General features: G+C 36.0%; 1 protein-coding gene across 6 annotated transcripts in view; it reads left to right on the forward strand.

The window, feature by feature from the left end:
* SMG7 (SMG7 nonsense mediated mRNA decay factor) overlaps nucleotides 1–23643 on the forward strand; it is a 54221-nt gene that overhangs the window by 12689 nt on the left and 17889 nt on the right. For 2 of the 6 annotated variants that reach the window (XM_016224642.2, XM_087828246.1), the window contains exons 1-8: nucleotides 1961–2514; nucleotides 10008–10039; nucleotides 12525–12642; nucleotides 14109–14241; nucleotides 17921–18092; nucleotides 19278–19349; nucleotides 20213–20363; nucleotides 20728–20863. In XM_016224642.2, the coding sequence (XP_016080128.2) occupies nucleotides 2399–2514; nucleotides 10008–10039; nucleotides 12525–12642; nucleotides 14109–14241; nucleotides 17921–18092; nucleotides 19278–19349; nucleotides 20213–20363; nucleotides 20728–20863 (930 nt within the window). In that variant the 5' untranslated portion in view covers nucleotides 1961–2398. Of the gene's footprint in view, nucleotides 1–1956; nucleotides 2515–10007; nucleotides 10040–12524; nucleotides 12643–14108; nucleotides 14242–17920; nucleotides 18093–19277; nucleotides 19350–20212; nucleotides 20364–20727; nucleotides 20864–23643 lie in introns of those variants that run through there. The other 4 variants (XM_016224639.2, XM_016224641.2, XM_016224640.2 and 1 more) reach the window with 4 other exon arrangements.

Below are 23643 nucleotides of genomic sequence, written 5' to 3' on the forward strand. Positions count from 1 at the left end.
AAAAAAAAAAGACTTCTAGTATGTTGGACTTAGAGGAAGAAAGACAACACTAGTGAGTTGAAAGAGGTGATTAATTAGGAGGTTCCAGTGAGAAATGATGGGAGGCCAGACTGAGTGACTAATGGACATGTTTATCTTCATACAAGAACTTTGTCGAAGTAAGTATTTTTCTTGGTAAGGCATGAGTTACTTTTCTTTGGTTTTAGACCCAAACGTGGATACAGTTTCTTTAGGCTACTCATTTCAGGTCCCCAGATTCCCAGGTGTAAGGTAAGATGGAAATGAGAGAACAATTTGGCATCTGGGAATAATGACCATGTACTGTAAAGTGAGTTTTGAAATGATATAATGCAATTCCAAGCTAATAAAATAACCTTCAAGTTTTCTGCTTTCCTATTTGTTATGTCCGCTGTTTCTTCATACCTGAAATAACAATTAGTCTTTCCTCTCCACTGTTTTTGGCAGCTGGTGTGAAGCTACAAGGGATGGCATACTTCCTCTAATGTGAAAATTTAGTTGAAGGGAAATAGTTTTTCAGTTGTTGATGGCTTAATCTAAATTTCTTATTTAACTCACTTGGGTTGTTGGACTTACCCCTGTTTTGTTTGAGGTTTCAGGTTTTGTATTTCTGTAGATAGTGGGCCAGTCTCTAATGGAGGAAATGTGTAAACTAGTAGTTTCATACTAGTGCTTACTGTAATAGAAGTGGGCATTAAGATGCATGGGGAGTGCTTTGCTAAGCCAAGGCCCCTTACTGAAGTTGCTGAGTCTTGAAGTTCGAGAAGAGGTTAACCTGCCATGGAGGGAAGAGGGCAGGCATTCCAGGTTGAGTGCAAGAGCATGAATAAGATACTGAGGGGTAAAATAACAAGGCATTAAAAGTAATTTCGTTTTCTTGGGCCATGGAGTATTAAGTGGTGAGTTGTGGGACCTTACATGCTCTGCTAAGGAGCTTGGGTTTTATCATGAGTTATTTTCTATCAGTCTTTTTCACTAAAGTACAACTGAAGTCACAGGCAATTGAATACATGCTTTGGAAGCATGGAGATAAAGTCCACACAGACCGATCTCCTGCATGTTTGAAATTTCTTAAGATGTGTTTATTGTTTGAAAAGTATGAATAACTGTCTTTTATTCTAGAATTGATTATTAGTGTGAGTTCTTACCCTCAATTTCCTAATTTATTGAATGAGGATAATAATAGCATTTACTTGTTAGGATTATTTGGAGAAGTAATAATAACTATAATGATGATAAGAATGACAATGACAGTTAGAGCTAACTTTTTTTTTTTTTGAGGGCTTCCTTACCAAGGGATGGTCCTAGTGCTTTATTTCTATTTGTATTCATTTAATCCTCAAAACATCTCAATGAGGTAGGTACTTTTATGATCTCCTTACTTCCAACAAAACTGGGGCATGGAGAAGTGATTTCCCTAAGGTCACACAACTAGGAAGTGGTTGAAAATAAGACATTTTACTACTTTACTCTCCCATTCCATGTATAGAAAGAACATTTAGCATAGAATCTGCTACATAACAATTGCAAATGTAAACAATTATCAGTAGCCAAGAATAATTACCTAACTTGCTCTGTCTAAATCTTTGAGTTACATTGATGCCCTCTCAGAAATTGTGCTATATTCCCCTGTGACTTGACTTACTCCTCACATGCCATTGAATGCGGACAGTGGAACACCCAAGTTCATGCTCTTAACCGCTACTTCTGTTGCCTCCTTCCTGTTAGTCCACGTCTCCATTAGATTTTAAATCCATGCCAGGGACCATATCTGTTCATCATCGTATGTCCAGTCCTTAACACTATATGTAGCTCATAGAAATGACCAGATCATTGTCAGTGAATGATAATCCAAAAACCTGCCATTATCAGCTGATCTTAGGATTTAAGCATTATTCATATCACCTATAATTGCTTTACGTGTGTGTGTGTGTGTGTGTGTGTGTGTGTTTAAGTAATTAAACGTGGTTTAATTGCTTTACACGTTTTCCCTTTGGTAAGCAGTCCAGTTTCGACCAGCCATCTGCTCCTGTGTTCTACAGGGCACTCTCACCTTGATACTACAAGAACCCTGCTGGGTAGCTGGTATCTGTCTGTTCTGTAGAGATCGCTCTGCTTCAGACAGAGAGGGAGCTTAGGATCCCATTTTTATCTACAACTAGAATGCTAGAAATACACAAAACAGAATTTTAAAATGTGTTTTCTAAGAAACTAAATTTTAAAAAGGAAAAAAAACTTTGATACTCTTCCTTTGCCTTTGACATGAAATCATTTCAAATAAAGAGAAAATAATTTTCTTCATGGAGTTCTCTGTTATTGTGGGTTAATTCATATTTTCCTCCTCTCCTCTATCTAGAATATCTTAAAACCATTCTACCTTATGCGAAATTGGATGTTCTTGCAGATAGTCATTGTGGGTGAAAACGTTTCATTTAAGTCCCAGATGAGGACCGGAAACTTGAAATCAGAGGAGCATCTGAAATCAAGTAATATTAGGTAGGATAAAAATTAACAAGGGTTTCTATGTGTTTGTGTTCCTTTTAGAGATGTATGTTAAAGTATTCTTATTCTATTAACACTAAGTAGAAGAATTAGAGACTTTCTGAAGCATTTGATATTAACCAAGATGGGAGCGGGGAGTGCTAAAGATTTTTATTTATTTATTTTTTACTTACCTGGCTTCTTAAAAACTTTAGCATATGTTTACTTTCTCATGAGCATTTGTATCTTATACTTCAAGGAAGTTTATAAAAACATTTACTAAATTAAGAAATTTTTGTGTTTATGTATGTTTGAATATTTATGATAAGCCTAGGGACATGTGCTTTATTTTGTACAGACCCTTTAGAATGAAAATTCCTATATTTTGGGTTACATATATAGCAGTTTATTTGAGTGCAGGGAGCATCAGCTCTTGGTTGGTTGTCAGCATGGACACAGTCATGCCTCCTTGTGGGTTAGGGAAGCTCTCTCTAACCACCTGGTGAGTAATAGCTCCTGTCACAGCAGCTTGTATCAGTGATAATGGCAGAATGTGTGACGGCGCTTGATCTCAGAGATGTGGCTTTTAAGTTGCCCCTAGAAGTTGATACCATGACAGTGACACAGCTAGGACATTTCTCCACCCAAGTTCAACTAGCACATTTCTGTCTAATCTTACCTTCCTCTAATTCATCCTGCCTCTTTTTTAAAAAGAACGCTTCCTGCCTTCTTAGGGACATTCTTATATCCTTCATCTCTTCCAGAACCATGTTCTGTCAGTTTTGTTCTCACTTTCTTATATCTTCAACCTATTCCTTTCTCCTGGCTGCTTTTCTTTATCCTAAACATGCTCAAGTCTCTCCCATTGAGAAAAAGATCTTCTCTCTGCTCATGACCCCTTCTCCTCTTCACTGCCCAGCCCTAAGAATTAACTTAAACTTCTCCCTGCCATTTGCTCCTCAGTCCTCTGCAGTTTGATGTTTTCTCTGGCAAGGCTATTTTTGACCCTCATTTCACTGAATCCAACACTTTCCAGTCCTTATAGTACTTTTCCACTGCTTTTAATTTTGTTGACTATCATTTTTATCCCTGTATTCCCACATACCACTTTTCTTGCCCTCATGTACGTGTTTGACATTTCTTCTTGGTGTTCTTCAGGGACTCTTCCTTTCATCTGCCCCTTAACAATGAAGATAGGGAGCTAGCTCCATCCCCCTGCCTTTCTGGGCTATTGCATTTACTCTCATGGTTTTAACCATACCATCAATGTGCTGATCACCCCAGCCACTGTATCCCTAGTCTTGCTGTCTCCCCTGTACTTGACACTTGTCTCTAAGTGCCTGCTTACACAGCTCTGCCTTCTCATACACCCAACTTTCCAAGTTAACAATCTGGGAATGATTTTAGACTTTCTTCCGCTTCATCTGCTGATTTTACTTCAAGGTATTTTTTGATTCAAGGTTTTTCATCCATCTTTATTATCACTTCCTTACTTCTAGTCTTACCCTTTTCAAGTCCATCTTCCATGTATCTTGTCCTAATCTTTTAAAAGTGCAATTCTGATAATGCTATACCCCTTCCTAAAACTTAGTACTGGTTTCCTATTAATTCCAAGACAGAATCTGAGCTCCTTAAGATGTCATCGCCAGGCCTCACAGTCTGCTGTCTGCCTTAATTCTCTAGCTCACCTCCTCTAGCTCCCTGCCTTGTGTTTTTGCTCTAGTCTGCCTTCTTCACTAGCTTAGTTTTGCTTTTATTGTGCTACTTTCTCTGCCTGGAAGAATAATTCCTTCTCATCCTTTGAGATTCCTAGACCAGAATAGGTCCTTAATTAAACTAGGTACACATTTTTAAATAATACAGATTATAGAGTGAATATTGTAGAGTATTGGAGTGTCAGGAGATTAGAAAATTCATGACAAACTGTAAAGTGCCATAGAAAGCAAGTTAGTATTTTTATTATCGCTTACTGAGAAAAGCTCCTTTAGGAGCAGCATTCTCCCTTGATGTTCTTTTCTATGAAATTCAGCAGTACAGCAGCAATACAATTTATTTTTTTCTGATTAATTCCATGAGATTTGACATCAGTCTTAGAGATCTATAGATTATGTGTGCTTTGTACCTGAGTGTATAAACATCTACCTCATAGTGTTTGGCCTGTTACTTAGCACAAGTAATTATGATTAGGTTATTATGCTTATGATTATAATTAATGAGTACTGTTATTATCTCAAATGCTCCTTAGTACTCTATGGAAATAAGTAAATAAATTAACTTGAAATAAAACCTGCTATAGCTTTTATTGAAATTTTCTCAAAAAAAAACCCCAAAACTTTAGCCTTTTTCCCCCAAACAGAAGAGGCTGATCCACCTTTCCTTAGCCAACTGTGAGTTTAGAGGATGTTGGCATATATTCCTATACTCTGCTCATGGGAGAAAAGGGGGGGTTGGGAGTTCAGGTAGAGGAATCTTCCATTGTATCTACCCCTGATTTGGAAATATCTTCTATTTTTAAACTGTGAATCTTAATATGTGTCTTAATAATGTGTTATATTTGTTACTGTGCATTGTTATATAAGTGCTTCGTATAATCAAGATATTTGTCAAAGATAACCATTCATTCTAGTGTTTTTCCTCTAGTGACATTATTTTAAAAAATGGTCATAAAATGTTAACTATTGAAAGCTCCAGTCCTGTGAGCTGTTACTAGCAAACATTCTAGATTTTTTATCTTAGGATCTTGTATAAGAGAGGGACTATGATATAATGGTTAGGAATTTGCCGCTATCTCTGTTACATACTTTCTAACTTGATGACCTTGGACGTGTTACTTAACCTCTGTCTCCTTGCATTTGTTTAGCTATAAAATGGCAATAATAGTTCAGTGTGGTGTTAAATGATTAATTTATGTAAAGCCCTTAGAACAGTGTCTGGTGATAGTAAGTGCTATATATAGTGTTAGCTATTTCAGTACCTAGTACATTAGAATGCATTAAGTGTATTTATAGATCCAATGATCATATTATTGTTTCACATTGTTAGCTTTCAGCATATTTGGTTATCACTGAATGTTTCAGATTTTATTAAGTTTTTAAGGACTTTTTATTGCTTGGTATAAGTGCTTAATTTCTCATTGTTTACAAATTGAGGCAATATATTATTTCGAAAGCTTTATTTTATAACTTTAATAGTGCTATTTTAAAAGTTATTGAAGGCATGATGATTTTAATTCTTGGATTTTTGGTTCATTCATTCTCTTTATTAATTCCTTCAGCTTAAAGTAAGAATATAAAGGAATTGTTGTTGCCACAAATTCTACCAAGAGAAAACATTTTAAAACTTTTACCTCTTTATATTGCACTGGCTATTGGTTGTAAACTGTAATATTAATCTTTAACAATATTGGTTCTTCACAAAACCAGTAGGTAGGTCAGTTGAGATGTAGTATTTTTTCCCTTGTAAAGTGAAATATAATCAAATAGCCAATCTTATGCTAATCTTTATGAAAGTTGGTATAAGATCACATGTCTGTTGACTTGATTTCTTGTATACTATGCACTGTAAAAAAAGAAACCTAATACTTGTGTAGGAGTGACTGATAGGGTTTCCTCTTCTTGTGAGAGAACAATTCTTAGTTTAACCCTTTCTCACCTGCCTGAATGGATGTATTTGGTACACAGAGGAAAGAAAGAGTAAGTGGACAATAGTGTATAACAGTTTGCAAATTAATTTCATCAAAAATATGTCATGGCCTGTAAATACTAACTTTCTGATTACATGAGACTATTTTTTATAGTTCTCTTTGTGACAGGATTACAATATTAACTAATAAAAACAGATTTCTTTACTCTGAGGAAACTATTATTAATGATTCCTCATATGGGAAAAAAGTTTGGTTTGGGAACTTAAAGATATTTTACTTCTCTCTCTTTTTTTTTTTTTTTTTTATCAAGTACTCCCTAGAGTAGGAGAGGCAAACTTTTTCTGTAAAGGACCAGATAGTCAATGTTTTAGGCTGGTGGGCCATGTGGTCTTTGTCTCAACTACTCAGGTCACCCTTGTGGCAGAAAGCAGCCATAGACAGTATGTAAATGAATAGGCACAACTATGTTCCAGTAAAATTTATTTGCAAAAAAAAGGTGCAGGGTGAAGGAGGGAAATTCATGCAAGGCTGAACACTGCACTAGAATATGAATTTTACTTGTGGTCTTTCTGATAAAAACTCAGATATTTATTTCCTATTATGACTAGTTCATTTCATATAGGCTAGTTGACTTCAGTGTTAGTGTTTACTTGACAGTACAGAACTGAACCTAGATAAGTCTATGTTAGCTTTTTATGTCATAGAATTTTTATCCTAATTTGAAAGAAATAGAAATAACTTGACCTTTGGTGTTAGAAAGAACTAGGTTTGCACTTAATTGTGCCTAGTTGCTTTGTGACTATGGACAGATTATTTTTACATTTCAGAGCTTCAACCTCCTTGTTTATAGAATGGAAGTTAATAGTAGCTATCTCCCAGGGCTGTTATATTTTCTATTTAGCTTTATTTTCATCATTTCAATTTAGCAAGATTATTTTAGTCATTACCATGGGTCTCTTCCAGAACCTAGTAAAGAACTCTGCATAGAGATGAGCCCTTCTGCCCTTGTAAACCTAGGAATCAAAATTCCTGAGATCTCAGAATAGTTTCACGTTTACGTCAGAGGGTTTTATGACATGTTCACACTTTTGTTAGTGCTTGAATTTTTACTTCAACAGTTTCTCTTGGACAGATTATAGTATATAAAAATATAGTGTAAAATTTTGATCTTTGTTTGTCAATGGAAGCCTGGTCCAGAATCTGTTAGAATTCTAGTTCTCCTTTTACGGACAGCCTTTAAGAGAAGCAGATTATTTATAAATAGTTCTTGTTTGACTGGAAGTTTTTAGCATACTGAAATGATATTGTGCATCTTTATAAGCAAATCTTGTTTGGAATGAGAAAACAACAGTTAGGCACATGACCCTAAGTATAAGTTATCTTGTATATGTATGAACTTTTAGCTAACATATGAAAGAATAGAAAAATACATCATCCTTTCCAGGGATAGAATGAAAAGCTATTGAATCCATTTAAGGTGCATAATTAGCACTTTTTGTTCAGTATAAAGTTCACAAATTAGTACTCCTATAGGATTTTAGGGGGAGGAGAGGGGAGTCATGACATTCGTAGGATAGGATATGTGGTTTCTTTGTTAAGTTGTATGACCGTAGATTTTAGGACATGAGCCAACAACTTTGTGGGGGGGAAATTTTACTGGCAAAAGTTTAACACTGCAAAGCAAACGGTGAAGCTAGGCCGTGTGAATACGGAATTTGATGTGATGTTATATTTTAGGACTGAGTGTAGTTGTTTGTTTAGTATTGTTCATTTATACTGATAGTTCTCATATGGTTTGTGGTTAACTCTATAGCACTGTATTGTGATTCCATTGTTTGAAAACTTAAGTTTTAAAAAACATAAATATCTTTTTAAAGGCTAAGAAAATGAAGAAGTTTGTTACATTTTGATGAAATAAAAGTTCAAAATTGATATTAAATACCTAATAAATTATGTAAAACAGTATTTACAGTAAAAATTTTAGAATCTCTAAATTTTCTCTTACCTTTTGTGTCAAATTTTATTTTTGGAAATGGAAATCTCTTGTTTATATACTTACCTGTTTAAATAGAGTATATGAACAGGATTTATTCCTTTTTCCTTTCTTCACTTAATACTTATTGACTACCCACTGTGTGCTAGTAGACAAAGCGGTTTTGGTGATGAGCATTCTTAAAATCTGATAGGTACTATGAAGAAAAAAATACCAGTGATTTGAGAGCATAAAACAGGAAATCATCTATGTAGGGTTCCAGTAAGGCTTTTGGAGGAAGTCATGTCTCTGAGACAAAGAATGAGTAGCAACAAACCAGACAAAGGGAGAGGAGGCATTCAAGCAAAGGAACGCTTCTTACAAAGGCCCTGAGAGTGCGACGGGAACTGAGCACACCCGAGCAACCAGAGATCCAGGGACTGGAGCACAGAGATGAGAGAGGAGAGTAATGGTACAAATAGAGTGCAGAGACTCTAAAAAGAGTGCAGAGAAAGTTGTAGGACACTTTGATGAAGACTTTGTTTTTGAACCTGAGAGCAGTGGGAAATTATTAACATGTTTTAAATGAGTGATTGATAAGATCAGATTTGCATTTGTAAAGGATCCCTCTGACAGGAATGGGGAGAACAGAATGAAATGGGGCAAGAATGAAGTGGAGGAAGCAGTTTGGTGTCTTTAAGTCCTCCAGGCAAGGGATGGTTGTAACTGGAATGAGAGTGGGTGAGGGGGAGGGAGGTAAAGGGAAGCCAGCAGATTCAAGGTATAGATAGCAGGTGAAATTCTCTGGAGTTGCTAGATTACCAGGGATTTGGAGAAATTTGTCATGGGCGACTTCCAGGTATCTGCCTTTCGCAACTGGAAAGCTGTGATACACTTACTTGGGTAAAAAAACACTAGAAAGAGAACCAGGGATGGGGTTGGAGCTAGGTCATGAGTTCAGTTTTGAACTCTTGAATCCAGGCAATTTTTGAAGAATTTGGGAGAGAGAAAAGCAGCAACAGCTTAGAGGAGAATAAGGCAGGAGGTTTTAAAATCTGTGAGAACCCAGCCTGTGTGGCTCAGAGGTTGAACATCAACCTATGAACCAGGAGGCCACAGTTTGATTCCCAGTCAGGGCACATGCCAGGGTTTCAGGCTCTATCCCCAGTAGGGGGTGTGTAGGAGGCAACCGATCAGTGACTCTCTCATTGATGTTTCTATCTCTCTCCCTTTCCCTTCCTCTCTCTGAAATCAATAAAAACATATTTTAAAAAACCTGTGAGAGACTCGTCGTGCATGTTTAAATTCTGAAGAGAAGAAAGTAGAGAGGGGAGAAGGTAGCCTTCGGAAAGGCTGGAAAGAGCGTACTTAAGTGGAATTACTGGTATTAAATAAGAGGTGCAGTCATCTAGTGATTTAAGGAGAAACCAGAAGGCTCCATGAAGGTAATACTTAGTAAGTGGGCTTTGTTTTTCCTGAGGTACAGGCCCACCTTTTGCTGGAAGGGAGGCTGAGGAGTGGGGACGGAACTCAGCAGCTGAGGGGATGGAGATTTGAAATAGCTACAGTGGCCAGTGAATTGAGAAAAAGGCTTTCTTGACTGTGTTGAGGGAAAATTTTTATTTATGACTGTCATTTCATGTTATCTTAAATCTATCAGATTTGAAGGTAAACAGAAGAAAGGGAGCTCTACTTAGTAGAAAAGTTTCTGATGACCTGTAAACTTTTAAGTAATGGCATCAGTTTGCCAACACCTAGTGATACCCTGGATGAGAAAACAGAGGCACTGTTTGGAGTGCCACAAATGAGCTCACTTAACCGTTAACTCATATCGTTATTTATGTTGGGTACGCCTGGTTTGTTTCTAACTGATGTTCTCTTTTTCCTTTTTAGGCAGGCAGAAGTCCTGAAGGCTGACATGACAGGTATTGGCTGCTCCTTTGTTCTTCACAACTTACTTTATACCATTAAGTTAAGGGAAGGGTATCTTTCCTATATTACTTGTAGCACTTACTATTTATTTTAAGTATTTAGTTTTGTATTTTGAATTCTTACTTAGATGACCTGTCAAGAATTTGATATAAGCAGTACTACATGGGATTGAATGTTATATAATTTACTGCATATAATTATTTAATTTTTGTGAACTGTTTATCAGTGATTTCAGACATACAGAAGAAAATTCACATGCCGTATGAACACTAATATTCTTTGGTATTAGGTTCTTGTCTTCTGTGTATAATTCCTCAAATTTGAATAATAGGTGAACCTTCAGAAAAGATATTTGCATGAAATCTCTGCTGAAAGTGTTTGAAGTTGAGTGAGCTGCCTTAACTACCTTCCTTTTTTTTTTGTCCTTTATCTTTTTTGTTTTGAATAATAGCCAAAGTGTTTTTGAAAGAATAACTGGACTTTAGTCACTAAATGGAGCAGATTATTTTAACCCCCAAATTAGGAAATGCATGGCAATGACTGTAGTGATCAGCATGCTCTCTATAACAGCATATGTCATCCAAAAATGGAAGAGATATGTGATAATAGACCTCATTCTAATTTTGAGGAATTTAGTTCTGCAGTGAAACCCACAAAGAAGAGTTAAACTATTATGATAATCAGCATATATGCCAAAATTTACAATCAAGAGGAAATAGACTGTTTCCATGTCTTCTTCTCAAGTTGTAGGATTGTAGAGCAGTGTTCTCTAAGAATTTGCGGGTAATCTCATTATTGTCTTGTTCAAGGAAAAAAGCAAAAATAAAGTTCAAAACATTTGTTATAGGCTTACTTAGTACAGCACTTCAGGTCTTCCCGTTGTTAACATAATTGTCATCATTTTCCATACTATGGATATCAGTTTTTGTTCTGAGCTACTGTATTATGCTCTTGTATTGGCATTATAAGCATAATCTTAAGTTTTAAACACTCATCAGTAAGTATACTATGGGTTTGACTTTTATAGGGGATATTTGACTGCCCAGAAACATTAACTAAGGTATTAAGTCTACTCATTTTAAATAATAGCCTATCTGATAGATCAGTTTTAATGATTCCTTACAATCCTTTCCCTGCCATCAGTGAATTGAAGCAGAGTTGAATAAATGTATAAATATTATTTATTTAATCATTGAAAGCTCAATAAGGAACCGAGAAGCTGACATTAGAACCTATTTTTTTTAATTAGCCAGCAAATTCTTCTGAGGAATAATTCAGATATCCAGAAGATTCTTTTTGTAGAGTAGGATTATGGTAACTATAGATACTAATAGCAGACCTAAAAAGAATAGTGAAGATTATGCCTTTGCGCAGCAGCAAAATACTAAATGCAACCAGACAACTTAACTAGCAGTTGGAAATATATATTGAAAAGTTCATTATTAAGCCCTATTGAGGCAGCACACGTCAGTTATTGTACTCATAAGCCTACTTACCAGAAAGGCTAATGTGCCTTGTCAGACTCTGGCAGACAGTATGGCCTCTGTTTGGTATTATGTATAGTAATAGCCTGACTTTCTGATTTCATTTTGCTCCCAATCTCTCATTTGGCCTCTTGAGCAGTTTAATCACTGTCTGCTACCAATCCTCGTTTACATTAAATAGCAAATATGGCCCGGCCAGGCATGGCTCAGCGGTTAAGCATGGGCCTAGGATCCAGGCAATCAGGGTTCGATTCCCGGTCAGGGCACATGCCCGGTTGCGGGCTTGATCAATGACTCTCTCCTCATTGATGTTTCTGTCTCTCTCTCTCCCTCTCCTTTCCTCTCTCTTTAATCAATGAAGATATATTAAAAAAAAAAAAATAGCAAGTATGTATTGCTCATAAAAATGTCTTGGCAAGTAGTCTACCAATTCTTAAAATAATGCTCACTGTTCTAGCTTTATTGGATTGACATATATAGAGTAGGTGTAACAGCAGAATGCCCAAACAACTGCTGGATTATAAACTGACATGAGGATTTGTAAGGACAATTGTGAGAAATGAGTCAAAATAAAATTTTAAAAAGCTGTTTTGGACAAAAAGGTATGGCTGTGAGAGTAAACAGATCAACTTGGCAGTCTATCATTTCAAAGAGGGTGCCTAGTGTGAGGCATATGGCTTCCTGTGATATGAATACATACAAATCCAAACCAAAAGCAAAGGGCATACCATTCTTTTTTTTTTTTTAGGCTTTTTCATTTCATAGTATTATTTTAAAACTAAAAGACAAATCCAGAAGCATACAGATTTAGTCATTAGCCAAAAGGTGAAAGTCATTTGAAATGCAGTAGTATAAAACTTCAGCAATCTGTGGTATATACTTACAGCAGGTTTTTGCTTTGGGAAATGGGGAGGGAAGAAATCACAGGTGTGGTCATGATGGTCTTAACTCTTCGTTTATCTATCTACTGTTCTGTTTTTGTTTTGTTACTCAGATTCTAAGCTGGGTCCAGCTGAGGTCTGGACATCCAGGCAGGCTCTGCAGGACCTGTACCAGAAAATGCTAGTTACTGATTTGGAATACGCTTTAGACAAGAAAGTAGAACAGGATCTGTAAGTATTATCATTTGAGATGTCCCTATTAAGGTCAAGAATCTCACCAAGACTTTAGGATAGAACAGAACAATTTAGTTGTTTCTTTTTAACCTCTCTCAGAGTAAACGTCTTCAATGAAAATAAATTTCACCATCAGTATTACCTTCACATACAGTCTCAGGTGGCATGAGAAATGTTCAGAGTTGACTCTTATTAAGGTCTTTAGGGCATATAAAAATAAATAGGTGTGTCTTTTTTGTTTTTTGTTTTTACCCCAAATAAGACTAAAGAAATATTTTGTATATTTAGGCTATTCCACTTATTCTTTCTATGAGGGATGAAATGGCAGATGATCATATTCCCAAATGAGTAAATAAATGCCTTTTGTGGAAGGCCTTGCCTTACAAATTGAAACAAGGACATTGGCCTGATGAAAAATTAAAAATCAGTTAAGAATATTTGGTTTAGTAATGTCCATTACCCCAAGTTGTAGCTAAGAGTCATTTCCCTATCTTCCACACTTCTCTTAGATTACTTTATATTTTTAGGAGATCTAGTAATAGAGCTTAATCATAACCCCTCAAAATCCATATCTATGATTTTAGAGTCGAAGATAAGATGTCATCAGAAATTTTAGGGAGTGATTGACTTCATAAATCATTAAAAACCCCAGTATTGATAAAGAACTAGGTACTTTCCAGGTAGGTTATAAACCCTTTATCTGTTTGCTGCTTTGAATCCAGCCAGTAATATCATCCCTTCATCCTAGTTCTGCTTGTTTCCCTCCTGTGATTTCCAAGTTAGGAGGTGGCCGTATTTTACCATACCTGAATTTAAAATGATTCTCTAAACAGCTTGACAATAAAAGGGATTTTATAATAGGATTGTGACATGCTATATTACATCATTGTGTTTCTTAATTTAGCCAAAATTAAATGTCAAAAGATGACCTTATATTTCAAGCTCTAAAGAAAATCTTAACCCCAAGAGAAATAAACTGTGAACTAGAAATAGAACTGTGGGAAATAGATTTTAGGGAAGTAAGAGATATAATTTAATATTTACAAAACTTTTATCCCCCTAAACACATCACTTGTTAGGGCACACTCAATTATTTTTTGGCACAATGTATACAAACTTGTTAATAGCTTATTTTACTTTGGTCTTACTACTGTAGTTCTGGTTTTGTACTGGGATTCCTAAATAGGCTCTAACTTTAGTAGCTCTAAAAGATTAATAACTGAAGCCACAGTCTGATTATTGAAACATTTGGTAAGTGTTTACTAAGGTCAGTTGGATTCTACTGCATGTCTAGTCTTGTTCAAAGGGGAGCCTAAAGTTATTTAATTAAGTCAATATCTTTAGTGCAGGTTTACTATCTAGTGTGTTATAATTATAACAAACAGTTCTTTCTTGTTCTCAGGGGGACCAGTGTCTGCCCAGTGAGTCACTGCTATACAAATAGAATTACATTTTGTTTTCAGCTGGAATCATGCCTTTAAGAATCAGATCACAACACTACAAGGCCAGGCAAAGAATCGAGCAAACCCGAATCGGAGTGAAGTTCAGGCAAACCTTTCTCTGTTCCTAGAGGCAGCTAGTGGCTTCTATACTCAGGTGAGTTCTACATTACATACCAATTTTCCTGGAATTAGTGGTGAATATTCTGTTTGTACACACCTTGTTCATATAAACACTGTGTAACCACTATGCAGGCCATCCAGGAGTTGATCACCTATAATCTCAAATGAATAAAAATGTCCTAAAATGTATACTGTAAGACCTTTAAAACAGTAAAGACTGCTCTTAAATAGGTTGATGTTTCAGCTAAATGTTTGGAGGTTTAATTGAGTGAACAGAAAAAGGGCAGAGAGAGCAATGTCTTAGTGAAACAGCAGTTGTAGTCAGTTACAAGAGGTATCAGAGCATATATGAATTTATAGGTGTGGGTATAGTCAGTATAAAAGTCACTGCTATGTTTTGCCAGGTAAGAAATAGTCGAAACTTGTGTTATCAAGTGAGTTTTCATAGTTTTAGGTATGCAGTAGAATTTGGAGGGTCATATGCTATTAAACTACCTAAGAAATGAAGTGGCTTTTCTTCATTTTGAGTAAGTTATTCACTTTCCTCAGAGACTTTCCTTGTCCTTAGTTACTTTCTGATATAACTTCTAAATCAGACAAGGTAAAAGAATAAAGAAGTCTTCTTTCTGAATAATGAATTTTCTCTACTGTAAGCAGAATCCTTTAAAAACTTTATCTCATCCATATCTAATAGAATTCATAATTTCATTGATAAAATATTTGTATATAAATGTTCATTTTATAGTGACAAGATGAAGTTTTGAGGATCTTGCTCAGAAAGAATTCTTAACCAGTTTTCTGTGTTGCTGCTTGACCATTTCTACCTGTATTTGGCTCCATTTTGGTTTTACCATTTCTTTGAATGAAGAAAAAGAAAACTGTTGAAAGATGTAGTTAACCATCATCTTATAAAGTTTTTTATTTGTTTTACTTAAACTAAAACACTCATCATGGAAAGAACTCAGCTGTGGTTCTTATTTATGGTCCTTGCTGGTGGATTGGACATGTGGAATCAGGATTAAGGAAAGAGTCAGAGATGACTTGAGTTACCAGATTGAGCAGCTAGTTGACTGACTGTATCACTTACTCAGAGAACATTTATTACAGAGCAGCTCTGTCTGTGTTAAATTAGAGTAGATACCTGTTTGACATGTAAGCGGAGATGGCAGAATCGTAATTGGATCAACAAGCTTGGGGCTCAGTGACAGGCCAGAGTAAATTTTATGATTACAATAAAGAACCCTGATTTAGTCAGATATAAATATTTAGTATTTAAAACCACAGGACTAGGTGGGAACAGGTTTAGCACAAAAAGAGCCACCATTACAATAGGAGAAAAATCAGAGAGAGTGGTGCCTTGGAAACCAAGAGAAAAGCATTTCAGTAAGGAGAGGAAGTGGTGATCAACCCTATTGTGCTGCTGAGAAGTCCAGCAAGAAGATTAAAAAGTGACCAATTCAGTTTGACAACATGGAAGTCATTGGTGAAATTAAGAGTACCATATTTCTTCATGTCTAAAAATTTTTTCACATTTTAACATCTGAAATAGGGATAAGTTTACAAAAGATGGTAAGTCACCATTTAATTGGCAGTAGTTTTGTTTCCTCAATGTTACATAAAGTAATAATTCATCTTATAATTTATGGTATCTTGGATTTGATAAAATGTGACTTCACTGTGGTGATGGGGACAGAGATCCGGTTGGAGTGGACTGAGAAGAGGCTGATACATGTTAACCCTCCATCATATTTTCTGTGAAGATGATTTTGCTTCTTAGTTATGTCTTTGTTAACCGTTTAAAGCATGGTGCCTCAAGCCGCAACCAGATTCCTAATTGAAATGAAGATGTAACATTCTGCTGTAGGTTTTTTTAAACATCAAAGAACAGTATCTTTATTCTAAGAAAATGGGAGCATTATCACTAAGTTTCTGCCGTAATTTAAAAGGTAATATTCTGAACCTTCATAGTTAGTTCTCTGTTCTTAACATAGAGTGAGTAGCTAAGGAACAGTAAAATAGTGTAATAATAGAGTTTTCCCAGAATAATTGCCAAATACAGTTTTGTTCAACTTAGGAAACATCTGTTTCTCTTTTTTTACCTTCGCCTAGTTTCTGCCTCAATCAACCAGAGTTCTCTCTCCCAGAATCCTTGAGCCAGTAGGAACTTTTCTGGCTTCACCTACAACTCCTGTGTGCACACAAAACTTTTATTAAAAGGCATGCCACATGATGTCCCAGCCATGTTTGATATACTGCCCCTCAGCATTCTTTCTTCTTGATAGGTGTTCAGCCTTGCCTGCTTTTCCAGTCTGTTCCTCCAGGACCTTCTGAATTTAATCCTTTATCTTCTGTCGTGTTTCTTGACATCTTCCACTGTCATCTGGTTTGGTTTTTTCCCCCATTTTGCTTTTTTACTTACTATTTCTTGCCTTTTCTGTTTCCTGACTCGAGCCATTCTAGGCATAACTTGTTTACCCAATTTTATGTCAGCAAATTTCTTGCCCATTACAAATGTACAGGTATAAGTTAAGATGAAGTAGTTAATTTCTATGCTTAGTAGAAAGGTGCGCAGAATTTACATTGAATTTTGGAGGTGGTTTTTATGTTAGGGAAAAGGTGGAACATTTCAGATCCTTCTGAGTTGGGTCCTTAGGGTGTTGAATTTTTTATTGTGAATTTCTGTACATATTACCAAGAGTGGAGATAGAATCAAGGTATTTCTAATTCTGTAACCTTAGTCAAATCATTTGCTATTGCTGTTGCTTTCATATCCTCTTCTGGAAAAAAAAACACCAAAAAACAGAGCTTATTATATGGTTACTAGTTTATCACAATGATAAAGTGAGACAAATGTATCAACCAGGGAAATGAGGTTTGTTATAAATGAATAATATTCTCTCCTTCCCTTCCCCCCACTTTGTACTTTACCTGTCTTGCTCATTTTGCTCTGAGCTTTTAAGGAACGTAGGTTTTCATATTTATATATGTGTCTCTTACTATGGTGGCTAATACAGTAACTAAATATTTGAATGAATACTATTTCTAAGTAAATACTTGAATGAATGAGAACAGGATGCAAAGAATTTTGTGGGGGTCAAGAATGAAACCCTTGGTGAGCAAGGTGGGAGGAGAAAAACCTTTGAATGAAGGAGACTGAAAAAGAATGATTGGCGGGATTAAAAAACAAAACTAGAAAAACTCGGTAACCAGCTATCAGATCAGTTGTTTTTACTGTAACAGAGAGGTCCAATAAGGTGATAAAGAAAAACTTCCATTATAGTTGCTTATTAGACAACCAGTTGTCATACTAACAACAGTTTCAGTAGAGTGGTGCTGGGTGGTGGGATGGGAAGGGGGGGCTTGTGTGGCAGCCAGACCATAACGGATTAAGGAGTGAATGGGAATCGAGAAAGCAGGTATGGTATTTGTGGACTCCTTTGAAAGAATTTGGCTGGTCTTTTTTTAAATGCTGCCATTCCATTTAGATGCAAATCCTAGATTGCTCGAATACTTGTGAATTTAAGAGGGATGATTTGTAATGAATGTTACTAATTATCATGAAACGTTACCATAACATTTTCTTGAAGTCATTGCTCAGATCTCAGCGTACATGATATTAGGTACATATGTTAAAGTATACAAGCTTTACCGTAGAGCACTCTGACCTTACCAGGTCTGACTTAATACTAAATCTTGCTCTGTTTTCCTTTTAGTTATTACAAGAACTGTGTACAGTGTTTAATGTAGATTTACCATGCCGTGTGAAGTCTTCCCAGTTGGGAATTATCAGCCATAAACAGACGCATACCAGCGCCATAGTGAAGCCACAGTCTAGCTCCTGCTCCTATATCTGCCAGCACTGCCTCGTTCACCTTGGAGACATTGGTGAGCCTTTGGTGTGAAGGAATTGATAATACATTTATCTGTTTCTTTGGTGTGGTCATAGAAGGAAACTCGATTTTCCTGTAAACTGAGCGTGCACACACAATTTAGATCGTCATAAGAGGAAACTATAAAATATATTTTAAGGAACTTAGATTTTCTCATTGTTTAGAGATTGGCAAAGGATATTGAAAGAAGTAACCTTTATATTAAGATTTAAATTTTATTCAGATTTATGCAGATGTAGGCAAATAATAAATAGCAAAAATGTAATCAAAGCTAAACTTTTCAAAGTGGTACCATAATATTTTCTAAATTAAGCCTGTACTTTTGGAATTGTGGGGTTTACAAATTATTCCTTCCAAAACTAGATTGTCTTCTTTCCTTCCTGTCAGTGCATTAAAAGCTCATTTCTGTTTCCTTTTTGCAGCTAAATTTGTATTTCCATTTTATGTAGTTAAATCTGGGAATGTTATGTAACTTTGTTGTTCATTCCTTTAAGGTGACCTAAAAAAGGTTGTAAAACAAATTAACTATAGGATTATGTTTTGCTGTCCTCAAATAATAGGGAATGGAGAACATTCCTGCTTTAAATTCAAAGACTTTAGATTTCTTGATGTCATACATCATTGACTCCATGGGGGTCATGCCAAAGGAAACGCCAAGTTCTGCGGGGAGGTTCAAGGAGGAGTGTATTTAGGTTTGCTTTCAGTGCATTCTTTGCACACACATACTTTAATTGCAGTAGGTATGGGCATTTTTCAAAATCACTTTATAAGATATTGAAGAAGTACATAATTTTCAGATCATATTGTATAGTGTTTTTTGTTTTGTTTTGTTTTTAAGTGCCATATAACTCACCCCTTCTTGGCCGGCTCCAGGTCACCAGCATAGTCCATAGTGGGAGCTGGTGATGCATGACACTGGAGGACCTGAAAATGGGGGCTAGGTAAGCTTTAAAATTGGTTCCTGCTGAATGTCCCAAGTAGGGAAGGCCGGATGGACACTGCACACATAATCCTATATTTAATTTGTTTTAAAGTATTTTTCTGTCTTTAAAGCTGTTAAATTAATTTTAATGTGTTTGTTAGCTTTAGAATTTAAAACTGTAGCTCTTTTGGAAATATTACCCTAGTTGTTGCTTTGTTTGTTTGTCTTTAAACTACATTTTCTTCTTCCTCCTCTCAGCTCGATACAGAAACCAGACCAGCCAGGCAGAGTCCTACTATAGGCACGCAGCTCAACTTGTCCCCTCTAATGGTGAGTGGGTCTCTCTTGTCGTCAGCTTGTGGGGGACAGTGACACTTCATTCTTTACAGCAATATGGAAAATAACCGAAGGCTCATCTTTCACATTTTAGGAGTTACGGTATTGATTGGCATATTTTCCCTTTTAACTGTACATTCTTATATAACAGGAAATGAAAATTTTAAGATAACTGTTGTCATTAAAGCAGTATAAATAGAATATCCCCTAATGTGATCCAAAGTTGTTTCAACAACTCTGGCTTCCTTAATTACTTAGAGTAATTTTCTGTTTAATACCACCATTTTTGCCCTAGAAAAATTATCTCTTGTTACCTAAAAGGTAGTGCTTTTGTCTTTTGATGGCCCCAGAAATAGGCTTTAGCAGTGATTCTTAGAGAAATTATAGCAGCTGTTTGGTGATGTAAATCATTCTTGTTAAGCCACATTGAAATTCCTCTATATTCTAAAAGGGGCCCTTGAAAGAGTCTCAAGCAGGGATGGTAGCGCACTGTCTGGGCACTATCTGTTTCATGTCTGTGGCTGCTTTCCCACTGCAGTGGCAGGACTGGGTAGTTGTAATAGAGACTGGCCCCCAAAGCCAAAACATATTTACTATATAGCTCTTTCTACAGTCTTTATTTGAACTTACAGTGCTCTCCACTGTAATTACGTAGCTTTTTAAGCTAAACATTTTATGTGCCATTGCTGAAATACGATGTTTTACATTATGCCCACTTATAGTGAGGTGGTCATGACATTTACTTTATCAAATACTCCACCTTATTAATTTAAAGGTTTAAGAACTGATCATCTGTATTCTGATAGCAAGACTTTGTGCATCTTTAGTTACTTTAGAATCTTAACTTTCTCCTCTAGGTCAGCCTTACAATCAGTTGGCTATCTTAGCTTCTTCCAAGGGAGACCATCTGACCACAATTTTCTACTACTGCAGAAGCATTGCTGTGAAGTTCCCTTTCCCAGCTGCCTCCACTAACCTACAAAAAGCACTTTCTAAAGCACTGGAAAGGTAGGGTTGACTTTTCCAAGAGGACTTCATGTAACCTGGTAGGCGTCACCCCTCAAATTTGGGCATACAAGAAATAATGGCCAGTTCCCTATGCTTCTCTTATATTTGCCTAATTTATAAACAGATATAATAGTTTTGCGTGTAGCTTTTACCAAATTTTAACCAATCAGCAACTGATTTCCCAGTAGAGGAGTACAGGCTGCTGAATTACTGCCTTCACCTGAGTGTGTCACAGTTGGAAAGTCAGTCAGCTGCAGAATTCTTTCCAAGTGCTCAAATAATGTTTTTGCAAACTGAAGCCTCCTTTAAGGGGTTGTAGCCATTTTGCTTCTGAAGATTCATGGAAGTTTTTCTTTCATTTCAGCCGGGATGAGGTGAAAACCAAGTGGGGTGTTTCTGACTTCATCAAGGCCTTTATTAAATTCCACGGTCATGTGTACCTGAGTAAGAGCTTGGAAAAGTTGAGCCCTCTTCGAGAAAAATTGGAAGAACAGTTTAAGGTTAGATTTCAAAAACTGAATTTATTGTCTTGTTTAAGGAAGCATAAGATTCCGAGGAAGATGACCCCCAGTTTTCATGCCATTACTTAACTGTGAACTGTTGGTAAAAATTAACTTTGAGATTAAATATGAAATTTTTGCATAAAGCATCCCCTTGATTTAAACTAAGGTGCCGTCTGTATAAAGAAATACAGCAGCAATGGACTAAGTAAGTAGCTGCCATTTGGCAAAAAGTATGCAAGTGTGAAGAAACAACTCCTCCTCCTTTCTCAGCTCAAGCACATTTCTTCCTCAGTTTCAAAGTACTGCTTTTGATGGATTAGATATTTTTAGATATGATTTTGTTACCTACTTTATAGGTATTTCCATTCTGCAAATCAAGCTCATTTTTCTTGTTGTACTTTAATCCATGAGGATTTGTGGTAGTTTGAAGGAAAAGAATGAGAAATTTCATTCAATAGGAATATATTTTACAGAATTATATAATGAGATAAAATTAAGTAACCTTTGTCCTAGTTATGTATATGAAAATGATCCTTGGGTTAGTATATTAAATTAGCAATTTAAATGTATAATATGTAAAATATGGGAGGAGTCAAAATTAAGTATTAACTTTTTAAAATTTATTTAACAAATACTTGACTGTTGTATATCTGTCACTGTTTCAGTCACTGGGATCAACATTAAACAAGACATTCTCAAAGAATGTGGTGTGTTTTTTTGGTTACTTCTGGGTATCTATCCACTTGGGAAATTGTCTATAACTGCATTATAGTTTTAAAAATATTATAAAATTCTCACATCTCAGAGATTGTAGAACTTAGTTTAAGAGACATAAATTAGTCAAATGTAGTAAATGTGAAATCGTTTTTATAATCTTTTTTTAGTTGATTTTTTGTGTGTGTGCAAGACATTATAGTAAATAACTATAATAGAAATAGTTGGTTTTAAAGTGAGCTTCTAAAATAAGAGTCCCCTGAAAGTTTTCAGATATGGGAAGGATTATTTTAAAATGACATATCTTTGTCTTTCCTGAAGTCAGAACTAAAATTAAATCTTAGAATTTAAGTAGAGATATGTAGGGTGTTGCTGAGGACTCTCTTTTGAAAACTTAAAAGTCAGGTTGACAGCCATCTTCTTGGGTGGATTCGGTGGATTCCTGTTACATATCAGGGGGTTGGACCAGACGGCCTCTTGAGATTGCTTCCAGCTCTTGCTTCTATGAAAGATACACTCCCTAAATGGGGAAGGAGGGGAACCTGTACCTTAATGAGATCTCCATGTAAGTTATTCTAGTCTTGAGTCTATTCCATTTTGCATAGGCAGGTTCAACCTCAAACACTAATATTCTCCTCAATATATAATTCTGTATGTGAAGTTCTGGTGGGTGGGTGGGGGCAATTGCTAAAATACACTTTGAAGTATCATTCCTACACTCTAAAATTAAACACAGGATGAGACAGATCAATTTTAAACTTTACCCAGTACTAAAATATCAGAAGAACATATTTGGAGTGAAATTTTAGTATAGTTGAGTAAATATTCAAGAGTAATTTAAAAGTATTTGTAGATAATGAGTGTAGACTTCAGTGTGTCTGTCTAACTAGCAATCTTTAGCTACTAAGCAGAAACGTTTACCAAGTTGAGGTTCCTGAAGGATTAAGGCCTAGGATTTAGGAACTGAGATGCAAGGCTTTTCATATCTGTCAGATGTGTGCTGTTTCTTAATGGTATTTAGTTTAGTGTTTTTCTCAACTGTTGTTGAAAGTGTCTTTCAGTAACAATATGGAAAGTGTCTTTCAGTAACAATATGTCCGTTCCGATCTGATTTTGTCCCAGGGGAGGCTCTACTTACTACAATACAGTCTAAGTTTTATGAAATTGCAATTGAATAATTACACATTTACTTCCAAAGGTGTGAATTACTCCTTCACTAAGTATTGAGTACCTACTATGTGCCATGCACTTTTCTAGGCCTTTGGAGATAACAGGGGAGAGAACAAAACAAAGTCTATGCCTTCATGAACTTGCCTTACATTTGCTAGTTCCAGGTTCCACCCATATGCATGAATGCTTCTGTGCCTACATTAGAAAGTCCCAGGGGAGATTCTGTTCTGTAGGACACTGCCTTCTAAAATAAATGCCAGTGGGTTTATAGATGCAAGGCATACATTGCTATATTATAATTGTAAGGAAAAACTGCTTTTGAAAAAATACAAATTAGTATTTCATTTTATGCCAGTAGTATGCATTTGTGTAAATGGTAAGTTTATCTAGAAGGTTAGGTGTAGAGGTTGAAAGAGAAATCTTGTGGGAGAATTTTGGAGAAGAGCTAGTGTTTCAGGACATTTTGAAGAAGGAAAGAAAAATGCTTAATGCCTTTGGGAAAGAAGTGAGCATTCTAGCTGTATACACGGGAACAGCAGATGGCAAGGAGGCTGAGATCTGATGGGGAGAGGAGAGTTAAAGTGGAATGGAATTGTGTTTTTCTCCAATGATGATGTGAAAGATTTTGCTAATGAATCGTAGAACTTCTGGATATTTCAGATTTTCTAACAATCTAGATAAAAAAAAGTAATCCTAAAGCAGCTCCAAATTTCTGAGATGGTAGGAATTCTTGTCACTGCTGGTAGAATTGTAAGTAAGGTGATCTGTTTCCCACCATAAGGCAGTGAATCCCCGCTGTCTCTACAAATTTTCCCTGGGGAGGGAGGGAGCTTGGCAGTGGCTAAAGTATAGAGTGAAGCCAGGATATCATCTTGGATATCATCTTTGTTATC

Source organism: Miniopterus natalensis, chromosome 19 (assembly GCF_054644295.1).
Source record: "Miniopterus natalensis isolate mMinNat1 chromosome 19, mMinNat1.hap1, whole genome shotgun sequence".
Taxonomy (NCBI): domain Eukaryota; kingdom Metazoa; phylum Chordata; class Mammalia; order Chiroptera; family Miniopteridae; genus Miniopterus; species Miniopterus natalensis.